The sequence below is a fragment of the Pterocles gutturalis genome, unplaced genomic scaffold, assembly GCF_000699245.1.
Source record: "Pterocles gutturalis isolate BGI_N339 unplaced genomic scaffold, ASM69924v1 scaffold21439, whole genome shotgun sequence".
Taxonomy (NCBI): Eukaryota; Metazoa; Chordata; class Aves; order Pterocliformes; family Pteroclidae; genus Pterocles; species Pterocles gutturalis.
In genome coordinates, this window is record NW_010133765.1 from 27,540 (window position 1) to 43,421 (window position 15,882).

At 47.5% G+C, this 15,882-nt stretch overlaps 1 protein-coding gene across 1 annotated transcript in view; it reads right to left on the bottom strand.

The window, feature by feature from the left end:
• The window catches only part of ZBTB40 (zinc finger and BTB domain containing 40), a gene marked incomplete at its 5' end in the record, with an annotated part of 18,312 nt that extends 4,999 nt beyond the window's left edge, over nt 1-13,313 (bottom strand). The window contains 7 exons of the mRNA XM_010081366.1: nt 632-842; nt 1,343-1,750; nt 7,196-7,364; nt 8,320-8,453; nt 9,512-9,701; nt 10,159-10,295; nt 13,121-13,313. Of these exons, the coding sequence (XP_010079668.1) occupies nt 632-842; nt 1,343-1,750; nt 7,196-7,364; nt 8,320-8,453; nt 9,512-9,701; nt 10,159-10,295; nt 13,121-13,313 (1,442 nt within the window). The remainder of the gene's footprint in view (nt 1-631; nt 843-1,342; nt 1,751-7,195; nt 7,365-8,319; nt 8,454-9,511; nt 9,702-10,158; nt 10,296-13,120) is intronic.
• Nucleotides 13,314-15,882: the final 2,569 nt, after the last annotated feature.

Below are 15,882 nucleotides of genomic sequence, written 5' to 3' on the forward strand. Positions count from 1 at the left end.
GCAAGGCCAGGCTGGAGGAGGCTTTGGGCAACCTGGGCTAGGGGGAGGTGTCCCTGCCCATGGCAGGGGGGTTGGAAGTACATGGCCTGTAAAGGTCATCCAACCCAAACAATTCTATGATTCTAGAGGTACTACATGCATCTGGAGGTACTACATGCTAACATGTCTCACATTCAAAATTAACTGTCTAGCTGCAACATGCTCATGCCCTGGCAGTGGAAGAGGCTGGGTGCAGGGGCAGGAGAAGAACTGTCATGAAAAACTATGTGAAATTCAGCCAGAGAGAGGGACAGGAGAAAGCAGGTTAACCAGATGGAAGAGGACACATCGCAGGAGTCGAGATGTGAGGGGACAGAAAGGAGATACTCATCAGAAAAACAAGGAAGGTGGACAAAGAGGATGATCCTCTTAATGGTGAGCAAGCTGCTAAATGGGTGGCTAATCAGAGGACCTGGAGAAAGGGATGGAAGAAAGGCAGAGTGGGCAACTGCAGGCAAAACCATACAGGTGAAGATCTGAGAGCAGCCTGCTGCCCAGGGCTCTCCTAAAGGACGTTGGAGGCAGACAGAGGAACAGGGCACAAAGAGGTGGATGGAGCAAGGCTCCATGGCCAGGCTCCCGTGGGGAAGGCTCACCCTCAGCGTGCTTCTTCTTGGTGTGGTAGGCAAGAGCTGAGGCCTGCATGAAGGTCATCAGGCAGTGCTTGCACATGAAGGGCCGGTCCCCCGTGTGCAGCCGTAGGTGGTTCTTCAGCGTGGAGTTGGCTGCAAACTTGGCCCCGCACTCCTCGCAGGAGAAGGGCTTCTCATCAAAATGCTCCGTCAGCTTGTGGTACTGCATCCCTGGGGAGGCAGACAGGACACTGAGGTGGCACTGGTGGGACCCAGTGTCAGCCCTGCCCAACCCTGCTGCCTCCACCCAGCCCAGAGGTCCACCAGCCCACCCACAAGCCCAGGGGTCCATCGGGGTCCACCGGTGTCCTCCAGCCTGGAGGCCCACCTGGGTATCATGAGCTGTCATGGGGAGGGCAGAGAGACTCAAATCCTCTTACTCGTCCTGCTAAACCAGCCACAGAACTGTAACAGCTTGATTTTTTTTTTTTTTTGGAGGCTTTTAAATTTGCCAGCAGCCCCACTCTTCCTTGATGAGCCATGTGGAAAACCAATTAGAGAAGAACTAATCAGAAAGCGGTTGTGCTCAGTGGGGCAGGAGAAATGAGCTGAGCTGTGTTTCTCACACACAACGCTCACAGAGCGGCAGGGAGAAGGAGAAGATTTCAGACTACTGCTTTATTATATTGTCCAGACTTCTGTCCAAACACCCCTGCTCCCACCAACCCTACCTGAGGCATGAGCAAACTCTCGCCCACAGATGTCACATGCCACGGGAAGCCTCTTCTTCTTCTTCTTGGCTGTCCCCACCACCCCGTGGACTTCCAGCTGATGCTTCTCCAGCTCCTTCTTTGTCGATTTGACCTCGCTGCACTCCTTACACTGGATTTGCTTTCCTCTGGCCACCCGACAACGTTTCATGTGCACCTTCAGGCGGCAGTAGAAGTGGAAGGTCTTGTCACAGGCTTTGCAGATAAAACTCTTCTTGGAAGAAGCTTTTTCTTGGGGTTCCTTCAGTTCCTTGGCACCGGCACCTCCTGCCTTGTCCTCATCTTTGTCCAGAGCTTCAACTTGGGATTCACTGTTCACCTTCCACTTCCTGATCCCAGGTTTCTCCCCGCTTCCCTCAGTCAAGAGACCTGTGGAAACAGCAAATCCTGTTTTGGTGGTGACCAGCAGGACTGGGCACCAGACCCTCGGTCTGCCATCTCCTGAATGCTCCTACACAGACAGATGTCCCTGCACAGCAAGGGCAGACACACATAGACACGCTGTCCCATCACAACGGTGGCACACGGCTCTGCCCAGAAGTGGCAGTGGCCATGCATGGTACAATGCATTAAAGAGAGGTCCTCAAGTTTCTCCACCCACACATACCAGAGGCTGGATTAAATTGAAAGACACAGAGCCAGATTTTCCAAAGAACTTCCTCCTCAAACAGGAACAACTGTTGCTTGCAAGCATCTGCCTCCTGCTCAGACACATGAAGTTACAGCCATGCTTAAATGTTTGAAGATCTGAGGCTCAGGTATGATATTAAGTCTGCCATGGAGAGTGGATACCCAGCCATTAACTACAAGAAATCTCAGCACTACCCAAACGCACTCTTTGAAAGTGGACACAATCTTGCTACAACCCTTTTGAGTCTTCTGACTAGCTCCTTGAGGTATTACAATTTGCTCATGACATTCACTTCTTAAAAAGTCTAATGCTTTTCTGAGTCCTTGTAACACCATCATCTCAAAAAGCACAAGCTGGAAAATTCACCCAGGATCAATCTACAGAAAAGACCCACAGGGAACGCATGTATGGAAGAAATCAAAATACAAACAGATATATTTGACTTCTTTGCTATAATGAGAACCATGCGACTCTGTGGCCATGGAAACCAGTGCAGACTTCTCCTTTTGCCAGTACACAGGAAATTCAGCCTGTGCTCACAAAACTTCATTTCTGCCTTCCTCGCTATGGGAAGAGCTCAGCAAAGTGTCCTCCCTGTACAGTGATACTGCCCTGGTTTTCCAACCAACAAGAAACCAGGTGACACACTCCCAACAGATTTGGAAATCTTAAGACATCAAGTGGTGACCCACTGACCCCTTAATAACATCAAGGGAGAAAAACAGACTGGAAGACTGGCTTACAGTTTGTCCTGCTCTGTCAAGATAGCAATACACACCTTTCACCTCTAAGGTCTCTTCCCCCATCCTTAAAACCAACACGATCAGTTTTTCTGACCCAGGTGAAGAAGTATCTTTAAACTTCCCAGAAATGTCGAACATCAAAAAGAGTCATCTTGCTGGGCAGGATGAATGCAGATGAAGATAAAAGCACTAAGGAAACCAGGGCTGGAAATGTGTAGAAGAAGAGCCATGGCAGCAGGGGTGTAACCTGAGTCAGATGAAGTGAAAAGGAGTTTTGCCACAGATGCCAGCGCACCAAGAGCTGGCTCATGGTCCTCTTGCTCTTATGCCTGTGAAAATGTTGTTCAAGATTTACGAGCCTTTAGCCTAGGCAACAGCACAAGACTGTAACAGTATAAAACCAGGAGAAGCTCTTAACTTCTGTTCACCTTCATGGAGAAACACATAAAGGGTCCCCAGGAACAGCGCTCTGTCTTCACAGGGATGCTGCTACTCCTGGGCAACAGTTCTGGAAGAAAATTGAAGATGAGCACGTGAAATCAACGGGTAGGTACCTGCACCCTGCATTCCTGTGCCAGTGCAATACATACACGTTGGACGGCCGGAGGAATCTTGCCTGATGGTGGAATACATCCTCCAAAGGGATTCAAAGCCTGCCTACCATGAGATGGGAATGGGAGACATGCTAAACTGCACGACACAGCGCTGATGGGACAGTAAGGCCAGGTGTCAAGTTGATGAGCATACAGGTTTCTTTAACAGCATCAAGTACCATGGGCTGGCTGCTGCCTGAACAGAAGAGGGGACACATGGCACAACTACATCGGGGCAGCAATTCCTTTCCACTTGGCAGCCAGGATCTCTCCCAGAACCCCTCCTACAGTGAGGACAACATTTCATACCTCGTTAGAGCAGCATCGAGCAACAGACCCAGTCAACTTCCATCCTGGAGGTGCAGGAAGCTTGGAGGTGAACCCGAGTGCTCTTGTGAGAAAGAAGACCAGACTGAAGAATTGACTGCACATCAAGTTTGAGAGGCAGGAACTTGCCATGGCCATGTCCCTGGCTGAGCCTGCTGGGACCAGGCAGAGCCCAAGGGTTAGTACACATCAGAAAGGTTCCAGGCAGGAATTCCTGACTGCAGGGTCCTCCGGGACTCTGGACTTTGTGTCACTTTCCGTTCTCTGGAAGCAAAGCCATTCAGCACTGGAAGAAAAACCCTGCTGTTTATCACGCCGTATTTCATACTGAGTTCTCTTTCTCTTTTGTAAGTGGTCTGCTGAGTCTGTAACCCTGGTGGCTGCTGTCCCCTCCCTGCAGCTCATGATAGATGTTGGACTCCAGAAGCAGAAGATCTCTCGGTGTGTGACCATCCCGTCTCCCACTTCTTCAGCTTAAGCTGGAAGAAAATTCCACCTACCCCTCTGCATCTCAAAGGTCATTCCCATGGTTGCTGACATGCACGGTGGCTTCTAACGTAGAATCTTCACAGGGAAGATTTCACACTTTGCTTGCAGACCCGACAGTTTAACCAGAATCTTCACAGGGAAGAACAACACTTTGCTTGCAGACCCGACAGTTTAACAATTCCAGAGGCTGACTCAGGCCTAACTTAGATGCTAACTGTCTTTTTTAAACACAAGACCTCTTTGCTGGAGTTCCTGACACATTTCTGAGATCGGAAAGTGAGGCATATCTTGACAAACACTATCTCCCAAGAAGTGACTGTACAGAGACTGGGAAAGCAGCTGGGTAAAAAGGAGGTTATGGAGTTGGCTGGAAGAGGCAAACCTCGTCCTTTTAAGTACCAGCTGCCAACAGCGAAAGTGCTCCAACTACAGGCGGGACCCAAGGAGAAGCCAACAGATTTCATATTGTACCTCCACCAAAGAAACCAACCCACGACTTTGATGATGCTGAGTGTGGCTGGGGATGGATGCAGACAGTTTACTCCACAGGGATGCCTGGTGCTTTCCAAGTGCTTCCACTCACCTAAATTAAGTATCAGATTTTTTTTTTTTTGCAGTACATCTGCTTTCAAGTGGAAACGCAAACTGTATGCATCTCCATGTGGCACATATGTTCTTCAGAAATGTAAGATCTCCTCTGGTTTAAGTGGAAGCTCACATCCCTCAAACACGGGGCTCACAGTTATCATTCATATCTCACTCCAAGAGCCACATGGCTATCGATCCATAAAGCCACCTGCAACATTTAGGGCTGGTAAGCAGTGATATCAGAGCTGAGGGGACTGGCCTAGAAAGTAAGATACGTAAGTTCAGTGTAAAGATCTGTAGGATGCCAAAAAGGGGCTGGTAACTGACAATCCTCCTCTGGACACTTCACACAGAATAAATTATTTTGCCAAGTAAATACCATTTTTCCAGGGCTCTTGTTTTTGATGTTGCTTCTTGCTTGATTTTGTCTCAACCTTGGCTTGAAGCCCTGCACAGACACTTAGCGACAGCAGTCTGCTCTCTTTGATATTGGTGCCAGAGACACAGGCATCTGCCAGAGCAATCGAGCCGACTCCCCAGGTCCCTCACTGGTAGCACTGCAAGGTGTTCAGGTGGGCTGCAGTCACTGGCATGTGCAATTTTTGTTGGCTTACCTCCTCTAGAGTCACCAAGGCATCAGCCCTGGCACGTCCATGGTCAGACGGGGTCAAGAGGAATGCAGCAAGTGCCTGCAGCATCAGGAGACACAGAAGGAATGGCAGATAAGAAGGAAATACCTTTTCTCTGGAGATCCTCATCAGAGCCACAACCAGGTGAAAAAGCCAACTGGATCGGTGGCAGCTCTGGGTGGTTAGAAGAGAGGACCTAGACCTGAACTGGGCACGAACAGTAGATCTACAGTGTAGGACATCTCTCAGAGAGGTCACTAAGGCCACTGAGACAAAGGAGAGCACAGCATGTGCCATCACCCTCTGAGCCCTACGGCTACAGCAGCAAGCCAGATCCTTGGTTTCTTCTACACACACACTGCTCCGAGTCACCCAGTGCCATCTACCACCCCAACAACATTTCCTCATTGCTCAAGAACGCAGGCAAGTTAACGAACAGCAGCTCGCTCTCTGCCCCTTTCCAGCACGCGGGGAACACTGGCTTCGCCTGTCACTGTCAAACACAAACCGATGGCGAAGGTCAAAGCCACAAGGGTTGTGTTCATTCCTGAAGACCAATCATGGTGCTGGCCCAAATTTTCGGAGAAACCTTCTACCCCTAAAAAAAGACAAGACATTAATAACAAGCTTCTTACTCTAACTACCCAGCAATCTGCTAGTTTATGCACACTGTGCCATACGCTAACCAGCTCTGGACCATGAGTAAATAGGAACAGACAAGGCTGAACCAGTGCCTGTGCTTGGATTGAAAAAAAAAAAAAAGAAAAACCGAAAAAAACCCCACACTGTGTACATCCCAGTGGACTCCGCAGCCCAAAGATGGATGCACTGGGAAGCACAATGCCATAAAAAGGTATGCGAGCAAACAGACTAAGCAAGTCACATTTTAATCATTTTCAAGAGAATGCAAACCTGCAGTTAGCTTCCTGGCCGTCTGTTCTCTTTTTCATTAAAGCACCAAATTCTGTTAAGCATTCTTCCTTCAAATGACAGATGCAGAGATAGAATTTGGCTCAGCTGGAAAGCATCCCACAGCTCAGGGCAGGGTCTCACACATGGTTATTGCTATGCATTTGTTTCTGGAGTTCACCAAATTGCTATCTGCATATGTTTCATTCATACCTTTGCCAAACTAGTACAGTATATAACATCCCCCTGCTGCTGTGGGACCCTACCCAAGGGATCATCTGCTCTATAAAGTGTATAAATGGCAAGACCAAATTAAAGTACAATGAAATAAACTCAGAAAGTAGCCTGGGACTACAAAATGCACCATCACGGTCATCTCTGCACAAGACAAGTGCGCTGGGATGTGACCTTTCCACAATCAGCCTGTGAAGTATCCACAGATAAAGTCAAGGGACTGTGATACAAGTCCAAATTCATACAGATCCAGGAGTATAGGAAAAGCTGAGAAACCCCGCTGGCTAAGGATAAAAATTCAGAAAAATAACCCAATATAGATACAAATTACATAACTAAGTTGCTTAAATGCAAAGGTGCAAGGGCTGGGGTGGAGAAATGCCAACGCAGTTAAGGAATGGGGACAGTTACGGTCTCCACAATCCTCGTAATGTACAAAACTTCAATCTGGTGCATTTTACCTGCAGGAGAAATGCACACTCCAGCACTTGAATCCAGAGGTCACCTCTGCAAATCCTCCTGCATGTATAACCCCAACATTTGGCCAGGATAATGGTTCTGTGAAATGACCTCAGGCCACCAGGACACTGAGGTCCACCACCAGACTGCCCAAGACTCCCATAACTGTCTGTAAAAGATCACACAGGGATGAAAACCTGTGCTTTTCTTACCCACATGCCCCAGCTCCTGCATCACTGGCTGCAGGTCCGGGAAGGATTCATGGACATTGCACAGGAGCTGACAGATCTTGATGGCCGGGACAGACTTCTCCTGAGCCCTGCTCAGAGCTGCTTTCAAGGAGGCCTCTGAACTTTCCTTCTGAGAAGAAATACTCAGTAGCTGGAGAAGTAAGAAGAATGACAGAGATTTGGGGCTGTGAAAGGTCAGGATGGTCTGGGATTGAGGGCACAGCCTCTTTGTTTCATCTCTACTGCTAGGAACCTGCTTTGAGAAACCAGAAAAGAAACAAATCCCTTTCCCAGTCTTTGCCCCTCCACTGATGTATGTGCATGAGCCGAGAGAATTTCAGGATTCAAAAAAAGTTACAACGAATTAAATTCTCAGACTTTCTATTTTGGTATTAGCTCATTTAAAACCACCTCTCCATGGAAAGAGCGGCTCCTCAACGCCTTACGGCATTACAAGCTTACCTAACTCCTAAACCTGTGTTTCCCACTGGGCTTTTCTCTCCCTTCCAAATCCAAACCAGCTTCAGCCAGCCACTGCAAGGAGAACCAAGGCGAGGATCTGTGCATGCCTGTACGCACCTCACCCTTCCAGATCCCCAGCAGCAGCTAACCAGAGCAGGAACGAGCAACCAAGACTGCTTGGTGGAAAAGGCCGACTTGTTACTAACACAGCCCCTCTCCTTGTCACAGGGAAAACAGGCAAGGCACTCTGGGACACTACAAAGTCACAGCCTCCTCACTGAATTTTCCAGGAGTGTTTCATTCTCATATATCCTGGAACAGCCAGCTCAAATGGAAACCCACTCCCTGGCAGCTCTGCTTTCTCTAGGACTTCAGCACCCTTCCAGAGCCAAAACAGTTTTGCTGTGTTTGAATACCCACGTTTTCATCAACTGAGAATCTCACTGGCAATTTCTTTTACCTAAAAATCCTTGCAGAATTTATACAAAACACCAAACACTCTCACTTCAGCAGAGGGGCACCTCCAACTTTGAATGGCTTCACCAATCTAAGTAATGTCCCTTGACTTCAGTGCACACTAGGGTCTGTCCACCCACGGCTCAAAAGCCCCGAACCACGCTGGCTCTGAAAGCATCCCCTCGTACCTCTTTTACTGCTTCTGTGAGTCCTGCCTCGCCCGGAGCCAAGCCCTCCAGGTCCACTCTCTGCTGGATGGCCTCCGAGATCAGCTTGCTGTGCCGCAGGATGATCTCAATGGCTGTGCTCTCGTTGGTGGCCACTGAAGATGAAAATAAAAAGTAAAGGTATTTAAAAACACAAAACCCAAGGAGAACCTGAAGGCTTTAGCTCTGCCTAGCTTTGTCCAGCCCACTTCTGAAGCTGAGCTGTTAACAGCAGGAGTGACTTCTTTAGGGTGTAGGAAACAGGGAACAGCTACAGGCAAGTTTTGTTTATACTAATTGCAGCACTGACATCCAGCATAAAACCCTAGCAGACCTCCCTTCCCACTGCTCGCCCAGCTCCAGATGAGAAGATCAGGTTTTCCAAAGTATGTTGCTGAAAGAGACACTGACAGCCTCAAGAGGCAGGCATGGTTCTCCCAAGCCTCAGGATTTCTTCTCTGCCCAGCTGCAGACATCCTATTCTGACTTTTGCAGAGAAACAGGCACTTCTAGGCACAATTTGCCTCATTCAAGGACAACCACATAAAAAGCACCATGTGTCACAAGTGCTGGTTTGTCTGGGCTGAGCACAGAGAGGCTGGAGGAGTTCGGATGGAGGCAGGTACCCCATGGACTCCTGACTGCAGGCAGGCGAACCCCAGGGTTGTGTCCCCAGGGCCAGCACACCGCCAGGCTCTGCACAGCCAACCTCTCCTGCCCCACAAGACCACCAACCTGAGCGCTCCTCAGGCTTGCATGAGATTTTAGCCATGATTTGGGGGGAAAAGCAGAGTTTCAGTTTTAAAGTAGGAAAACTCAACGCCAAAGGCTGAGGCTCTGGGGAGGACAGGGTGGTGGCTGCACACAGACCTCCGACAAAACCCACGCTTTCAATCTGATGGGCCTCCAGCTGGTTATTCACGCAGGGTGGTGGCCAGCTCTCAAAAGGTTTGCTCTTTACAAAACCTGAAGGCACGGAGCCACAAGCAAGGCAGCTGCGCTTGCAGACGAAAGTGCTTTTTCAATCGACCGACTGCTTCACCGAGGACACAGGTGCTGAGACCCATTGGAAGAGAAGAGGTTCCAGCCAAGGAGAGGGAAAGGAGTTAGAAAGCAGTTCCTGCCAGCAGCAGGAGAAGCTCAGGAGAGCGTAGGGGGACACCAAGGCCGTTACCTGCTTGGAAGAACAACTCCGCGCCGGGTTGTTTCTGGATCTCCTCCATAAGCAGGTTCACTGGTGCCAGTTCCCGCACAGCCAGCAGCAGCTGCCAAAGGGCAGAGACGGACACAGACCGCTCCTCCAGCGCCGCCGACACCAGGGAGGTGAAACCACCAGCCTCACGCTTCACAACCTGCTCCATCACCTTGGAAAGACCCACGGCGAGGTGCTCACAAGCAACTCCCTCCATCTGTCCCCATCACACCTAGCCATGACCGCGGCTCACCCCAGACCCAGCCTTCCCTTGCTCCCACCCTGCTGGAGACTTGGCTCATGGTGCAGCCCAAGCGGTGACTGCTTTGAAGCCCAGCCTTTCACCCAAACACATCAGCCATTTCCTCAAGTCACTCTGAAGCTGAACATCTCAGCCCCCAAATCAACCATTTTTACTTGCCAATTTTCAGGTTCATGTGTGTTACCTGCTTCACTGCTGCTATGGGATACTAAGGAACCATTAAACCAAGTCCTGCTGGAGGACTGCCCCAAACCAAGCCAGGTTTGGGAGTGGACAGGGAGTAAATCAAGTCCTCGGGACTTGACAGGGATCTCAGATGAGGATAAAAGCTCAGTATCTGCTTGCACACACACAGGATTCTGCTTACCTCTCTCTCAGCAGGAGCCAGGCTCTGTGCAGCAGAGATGCCCCGCAGCAGCACCTGGGGGTCTGTGAGGAGCTCCTCTAAGTTCTCTCTGTATCGTTGCAACAGTTTGGCTCCATAATCCTCCGGGTTCCATTTGGCTGAATGTAAGAGAATGAAAATAAGAACAGGTCAGCGCGCAGCATCTTCCCAAAGGGCTTCAGAGCTAAGGGAGACCAAAAAGCCAAGGCAGCCAGTTCTCCCTGGGCCACTAACGCTTGTGGCCTTACGCTCAGTACACCTGGATTCACCTTCAGGCAGAGGATGAACATGACAAATCAAAAATTCTCCAAATCAAAGACAACACAGAATATCCTCTGCCCATACGTGCCTACAGAGATAGATCTCCAGCATCCAAGTGTCTTCCCAGTCTCAGTCCTGGTCTGAGCCTGGAAGAAGTAAGTCTCAGGTTTCAGCCACGTTCAAGTGGCTGTGTCTGTGAAGACAACACCTCGAGATGTTCAGCAGCCTCTTCTGATGCCCTGGAATCAAGGAGACCCCACTACTGGCTCTTATTGTAGTTTCATTGAATGAGGTCTGTAAGCGAGAGTCTTTGATCCACTCCACCAAGGAGCTCTGCAACATGCTCCATCTCAGCAGCGTACAACCATCAAACTTACTAACATTTTACAAACCCTCAGATGGTCCAAGGTAATCAAGAACTTAGCAGGCTGAGTGAAAATGTTAAGGGAAGACAAATCAGCCTTGTTATCGCAAAGTGGCAGTAACACCCTCTTCCCTCTCTTACACCAAAAAAAAAAAAAAAAAAAAAAATCAACTTTAACCTCATTCCTTCCTTCTCCCATATGTAACTCCAAGCTGGGTCTGCTGAGGTTTGCCCTGATGAATCTGAGAGAGGATGACTCTAGAACCCTCTAAAGACACCCCAGTGTCAGGACACAATTGACTTATTCAAGAAAGAGGAACAGCGTTTATTCAGGATAATGAAGAGACTTGGGCAAAACATACTGTGCACCAAAAGTAATATATGATTGTACCAGATTAGTTGATAAATAAAACTGGAAATTGCAAAATAGATGAATCTAAGAAAGATTTTTTTCACTGTTGGAATTACTAAATTGGAGAAGATGTATAATTACACTTTTGTAAGAGAAACCAAAACAAAACACTGTAGTTAATCCAAGACATCTGTGTGTGGTTTTTGTTTGTATGCTTGGGTCTTTTAATCATTTTGGTTCAGTACCAAACAGAACAATCTATTATTCACACAGCACTACTTGGGAGAAAAGCAGCAAAACACACGCAGCTTGGTGAAAAGAAAATACAGTCTCTGGGACCCAGAAGACACACAGTGCTGGGTAAGAAGAGAAAGCTCTCCAGGATGGTGAAGGAGGCAATGGCAGGCTGTGGGAATAATGAATGGAAGATTTTGAGCTAACATGAAAAATTCCCTGAACAAAGACTTCTTGGAGACATGAGTCTACTCCCCGGTGATGCTAAGGGAACCTCATTAAGCACTTGAGCTCCTTAGGGCTTAGGTATGGCTTGGATGTGCCCCACACGGATCAGGGGATGGTTCACAAATAAAAATATTTTCCCCCTCCTCCCACTGGAATGTGTTTACTAGACGAATTCGAGTTGTTATGAATGCACTCTCAGCTCTGCTGCCGTACCGAGGTGAGCTCCATAACCAGAGCATGCCCTGCACCCCTGTACAAGACATCCTCCTCCTGTTAGCAGGACAGCACAGGACATCGAGGGCTGCCAACAGGGCTCATATTCCCTCCCTCTTTATTTCCACAATAAGAAATATTTATCCTTCTTTTTGTTCAGGCTGCAATTTGAGGAGATTCAGCTCTATGTAATTAAGGAATGCTCCTCCTTGGAAGGGGTATTACCACGAGATAATTAACCATGTTGGGAGTCTGGTGTTTCAAGAAAGCAATCGTGCTTAACAAATGACAAAGCAAAGTGCCTGTCGGGAATGTTTGCTACAGAGGAAATCATCAGCATTATGAGCACAGTTTTGCTTTCTATTAAACCCTCATTTACATTTCACTGCATGTTAATTTAGTTTTTAATTTTTAAGTGATTTCAGAGAGGCAAATTTCACCAGCTCTATCTGAACTGCTCAGGGGTGTGCCTAAACCCACCCAAACTTGGAAAGTTGTCCCACCAGCCAAAAGATGATGACGAGTCCCTGAACCAGCACTGGCAGGCAACAAACAATAAAACCCCACCAAAAACAAAACGGAGGGGACTAGCTGTCCAAGATAATGATGTCTAATGAGGACCTGAAGCGTGAGACTCCCATCAGCACACTCTGCTCCACACTGGAGACCACAACTCAATGACCACGATGTGCAGAAACACAACCCAACCAAACACACAGCCCACTATCTCCCTCAATCGCAAGAAATTCATGAAGGCTGAAGCCCAGTAAGACGTTGCCTGTGTTTAATTTAAAGATATCTACAGTTTTCGGGAAGTTCTAGGTATTTGCTTTCAAAGGCAGCAAGTACCATGAGTTAAAGTCACCAACAGACCCCGGTTTGGTAAAGATGCCTTCACCTGTGAAGGGCTTACCAAGTGAAAATTGTTCTGTTTCTTATGGAGACACATGCTGCTGCTTTTGAGTGACTGAAAACTAAAAAGTAATTTGACACTGGAGGGAACAGTTCTCCTGTTTTCCAGATATGACATCCTAGTTTCTACCCCAGCAGTGGCAAACTCAAGGAAGGAGCCCAGTGGGCTTCTGCCCAACACTGCTCATTTCACTGCAAAACAGGGACTTTCTTGCTGGCACAGTCCTCCTAGACCACGTTTGTTTGCATAAAATGGCCATCCCATTCCCTTACATGAAAGTAAGATTACAAAAGCATGCTGAAGTCCAGATAAGCATCCAAACCTCCTGGCAATTCCCTGAACTGAGCCCCCAGGAATCTGAAATTTAGTGTACCCATACCTTTGCCATCAGAGACATTTGCTGTTGCCACCAAGTTGTCTAGCAGAAGGTGGAGACCAGGGAATGATGCTTTCACAGCCTCCAGAAGTTTGACCAAACTTTCCGCTTTCAAGGTTTTCTCTTCATCCACCTTCCTGAGCAGACTGTCCACGGCTTCCCTCTGAGAGCTGCCTTCACAGCAATCCAAAACTACCTGCAACAAAGAAACAGCCAAGAACCTGTTTGTGAGAGCTCCCTATAAACTCTTGGATCTGAACACAGATCAGAGAGACAGGAGTAGTATCACAGTACACAGTACTGCAGAGAATCCACAGCCACTGCTTCTACTGATTTGATTAACTGGGAGGTGTCACCGGGTGCTAGTGACAGGAACATCTAAACACGTCCCAGGTATATCTGACATATGTCACCTTGACAACTACACTGGTGGGTTCTTCCACCAAGTCTAGTTCTTGAAAGTAGCTGACAAGCAAAAAACATTTTTTCAAATGGAATAAAAAAAGACAGGATTCCAAACAATATTTCATTTAATATTTTTAGCAAATACTTTTAAAAGTTGCAGTCTCTTTTTCCTTGTCTCCCCAATTTTTCTGGTTGTTGTCAAAAGACAGGTATGGAGAGAAAAAATAATAAGCATCCTATTAATTGAATGATTATTTCTACAATGAGGCCACACGAGACATCTCTTATGTGAGATGCAATCACTGTAGCTTGGAAAAGCTCTAGTATACCACTGTAATACCTACAAGGCTCCTGTAAGGGCAATCCAGTTGACAAATACAGGTTGACCTCCTCTCTGCAAACGCTGTGCTCCTCAGCATTTGAAATGTAGGGCTGGCAGAAACTCTGTAGGTCACCAGCCCAGTTCCCTGCTGCCGCAAGCACTACACTACACAGTCCCATTAATAAAATTATTAAGATCTGTCCTAAAACTAGTTACATTTTCGCTCCCTTTCCCCTGGTTGGAAAGCTCTTCCACAGATTCATTCCCCTGCTGATTCTTCTAATTTTCAGATTAATTTTATTCATGGCCAGTGTATACCCACTTGTTCATGTGCCAACATTATCTTTTAGCTTAAAAAGCCTTCTGAACAATTTGAGGTGTCTACCCTACCCTCCTCTACAATTTATTTATAAGAGCACGATCATATTCCCTCTCAATCTTTATTTCACTTGCCTAAATGAGGCAACTCCTCCCGTAAAACAGCTTCTCCGCTCCCCTGATCCTACGACTGCAGATCTGTCTCTGCTTCAATACGAATTCACCTTTGTTGAACAAGACTGGAACTGCACACAGAAATTTCAGATGGCCTTAGTTCTTAGTTCTTGTTACTGCATCCAACTGCACGCCCTTCACTTTATACTAGCATGTCATTACATTCTCACTGCTTAGTTCTCCAGCCATGTAATTCTTCTCCCTCTTGCAGATCCTCCTCTGTGTGGACAAAAGATCCCGGTTTTGCTCATCAGCAAGTTTTGCTAAGCATGCTTTGGTATTTTTGTGTCAAGAACATTAGTGTTAATATTAAGTGTCAAGAATTCCACTTTCTCCAACCTGTCAGTCCTACCTTCAGCACAATCTAGTTATGTCCAAATAAGATGCATCCTTTTTTAATATCACAGCTTCTTCTAGTTTAACAATTTCCTCACAGGAAATTCAAATGCTTTGCTCAAGTCTAGATTGAGGCAGAAAAACCCATCTTTATCTCATCAAATAAAGATTCCAGGTCAGGCAGAAACAATTTACTTGAACACCCTTTGCTGCATTTTATCCCGTTTTTTTTGCTTACACACAGCGCTTCAGCTACACACACCCTCCAGCCTGTCCCAACACATATTCCTCTGCACCCAGAGCTGCCTGCCTGGATCACTGCTTCCCTCTCCCACATGTCTGTCCTGGTCACCAATTGCGGGGACCACTCTCAACTTGGAAAATACAGTAATAAACTTTGCTGTCACTCTCACAGCCACGTGTGTCAGCTCCTCCACTCTGCTGGGAGATGCCCTTTGAGTTGTAGTTTCACTTCAGCTGCATAAGATTTCTGTTTCTGTGTCTCTCCTGGATTTGTCCCCAGGCTCCGTCATGAGTTTGAAGGTCATCTCTTCTCATTATTCTTCTTCTTTACTTGATCAGACGAACATTTGTTGCTTGTCTCAATACAGGCTGTGATGCCCCGCAGGTGATGTACCGCAAGACCATCTCCATACCTCTGCAGCACATTTCTTTGCCTGTTGGACATTTCAGCCATTCCTTGCAGGTCCTAATACCCTTCCTCAAGTTATGCATTCACTTAGGTCTCTAACCTCTCATATAAATTCTCCTCTTTTGTTGAGGATGCAAACTTCAGAGTTCTCCTACCTCTAACATAAAAGAAACTAATCCAACAGCTCCTCCTGTGCTCTTACAACCAGCTGATCTCACTAATTAGTTTCTCTTATTTCTAAAAATCTGTCCTTTTATAGCCGAAACTCTGTTAGTGAACCTGTTGACACATCCTCCCACCTAATTCACACCGAGTTGACTTTGGATCGCTCAGTCTGAAGTGATCTGACAAGAGAACCCAAAATGGGGTACAAGAGCAGCACCGTTTGGGGGAGCTCATGCTGTAACCTACCACTGCTCCCAGGAAAGCGTCCACAGGTGCAGAAGTTTTGGCCCCATTTTGACAACACGCAGGTGACACAGCTGGAAAACATCCCTGCTTGCAGCAGGACACAACAACTCCCTGTGATGCCCCCGGCTCGGGGGAGAGGGGCTGGAA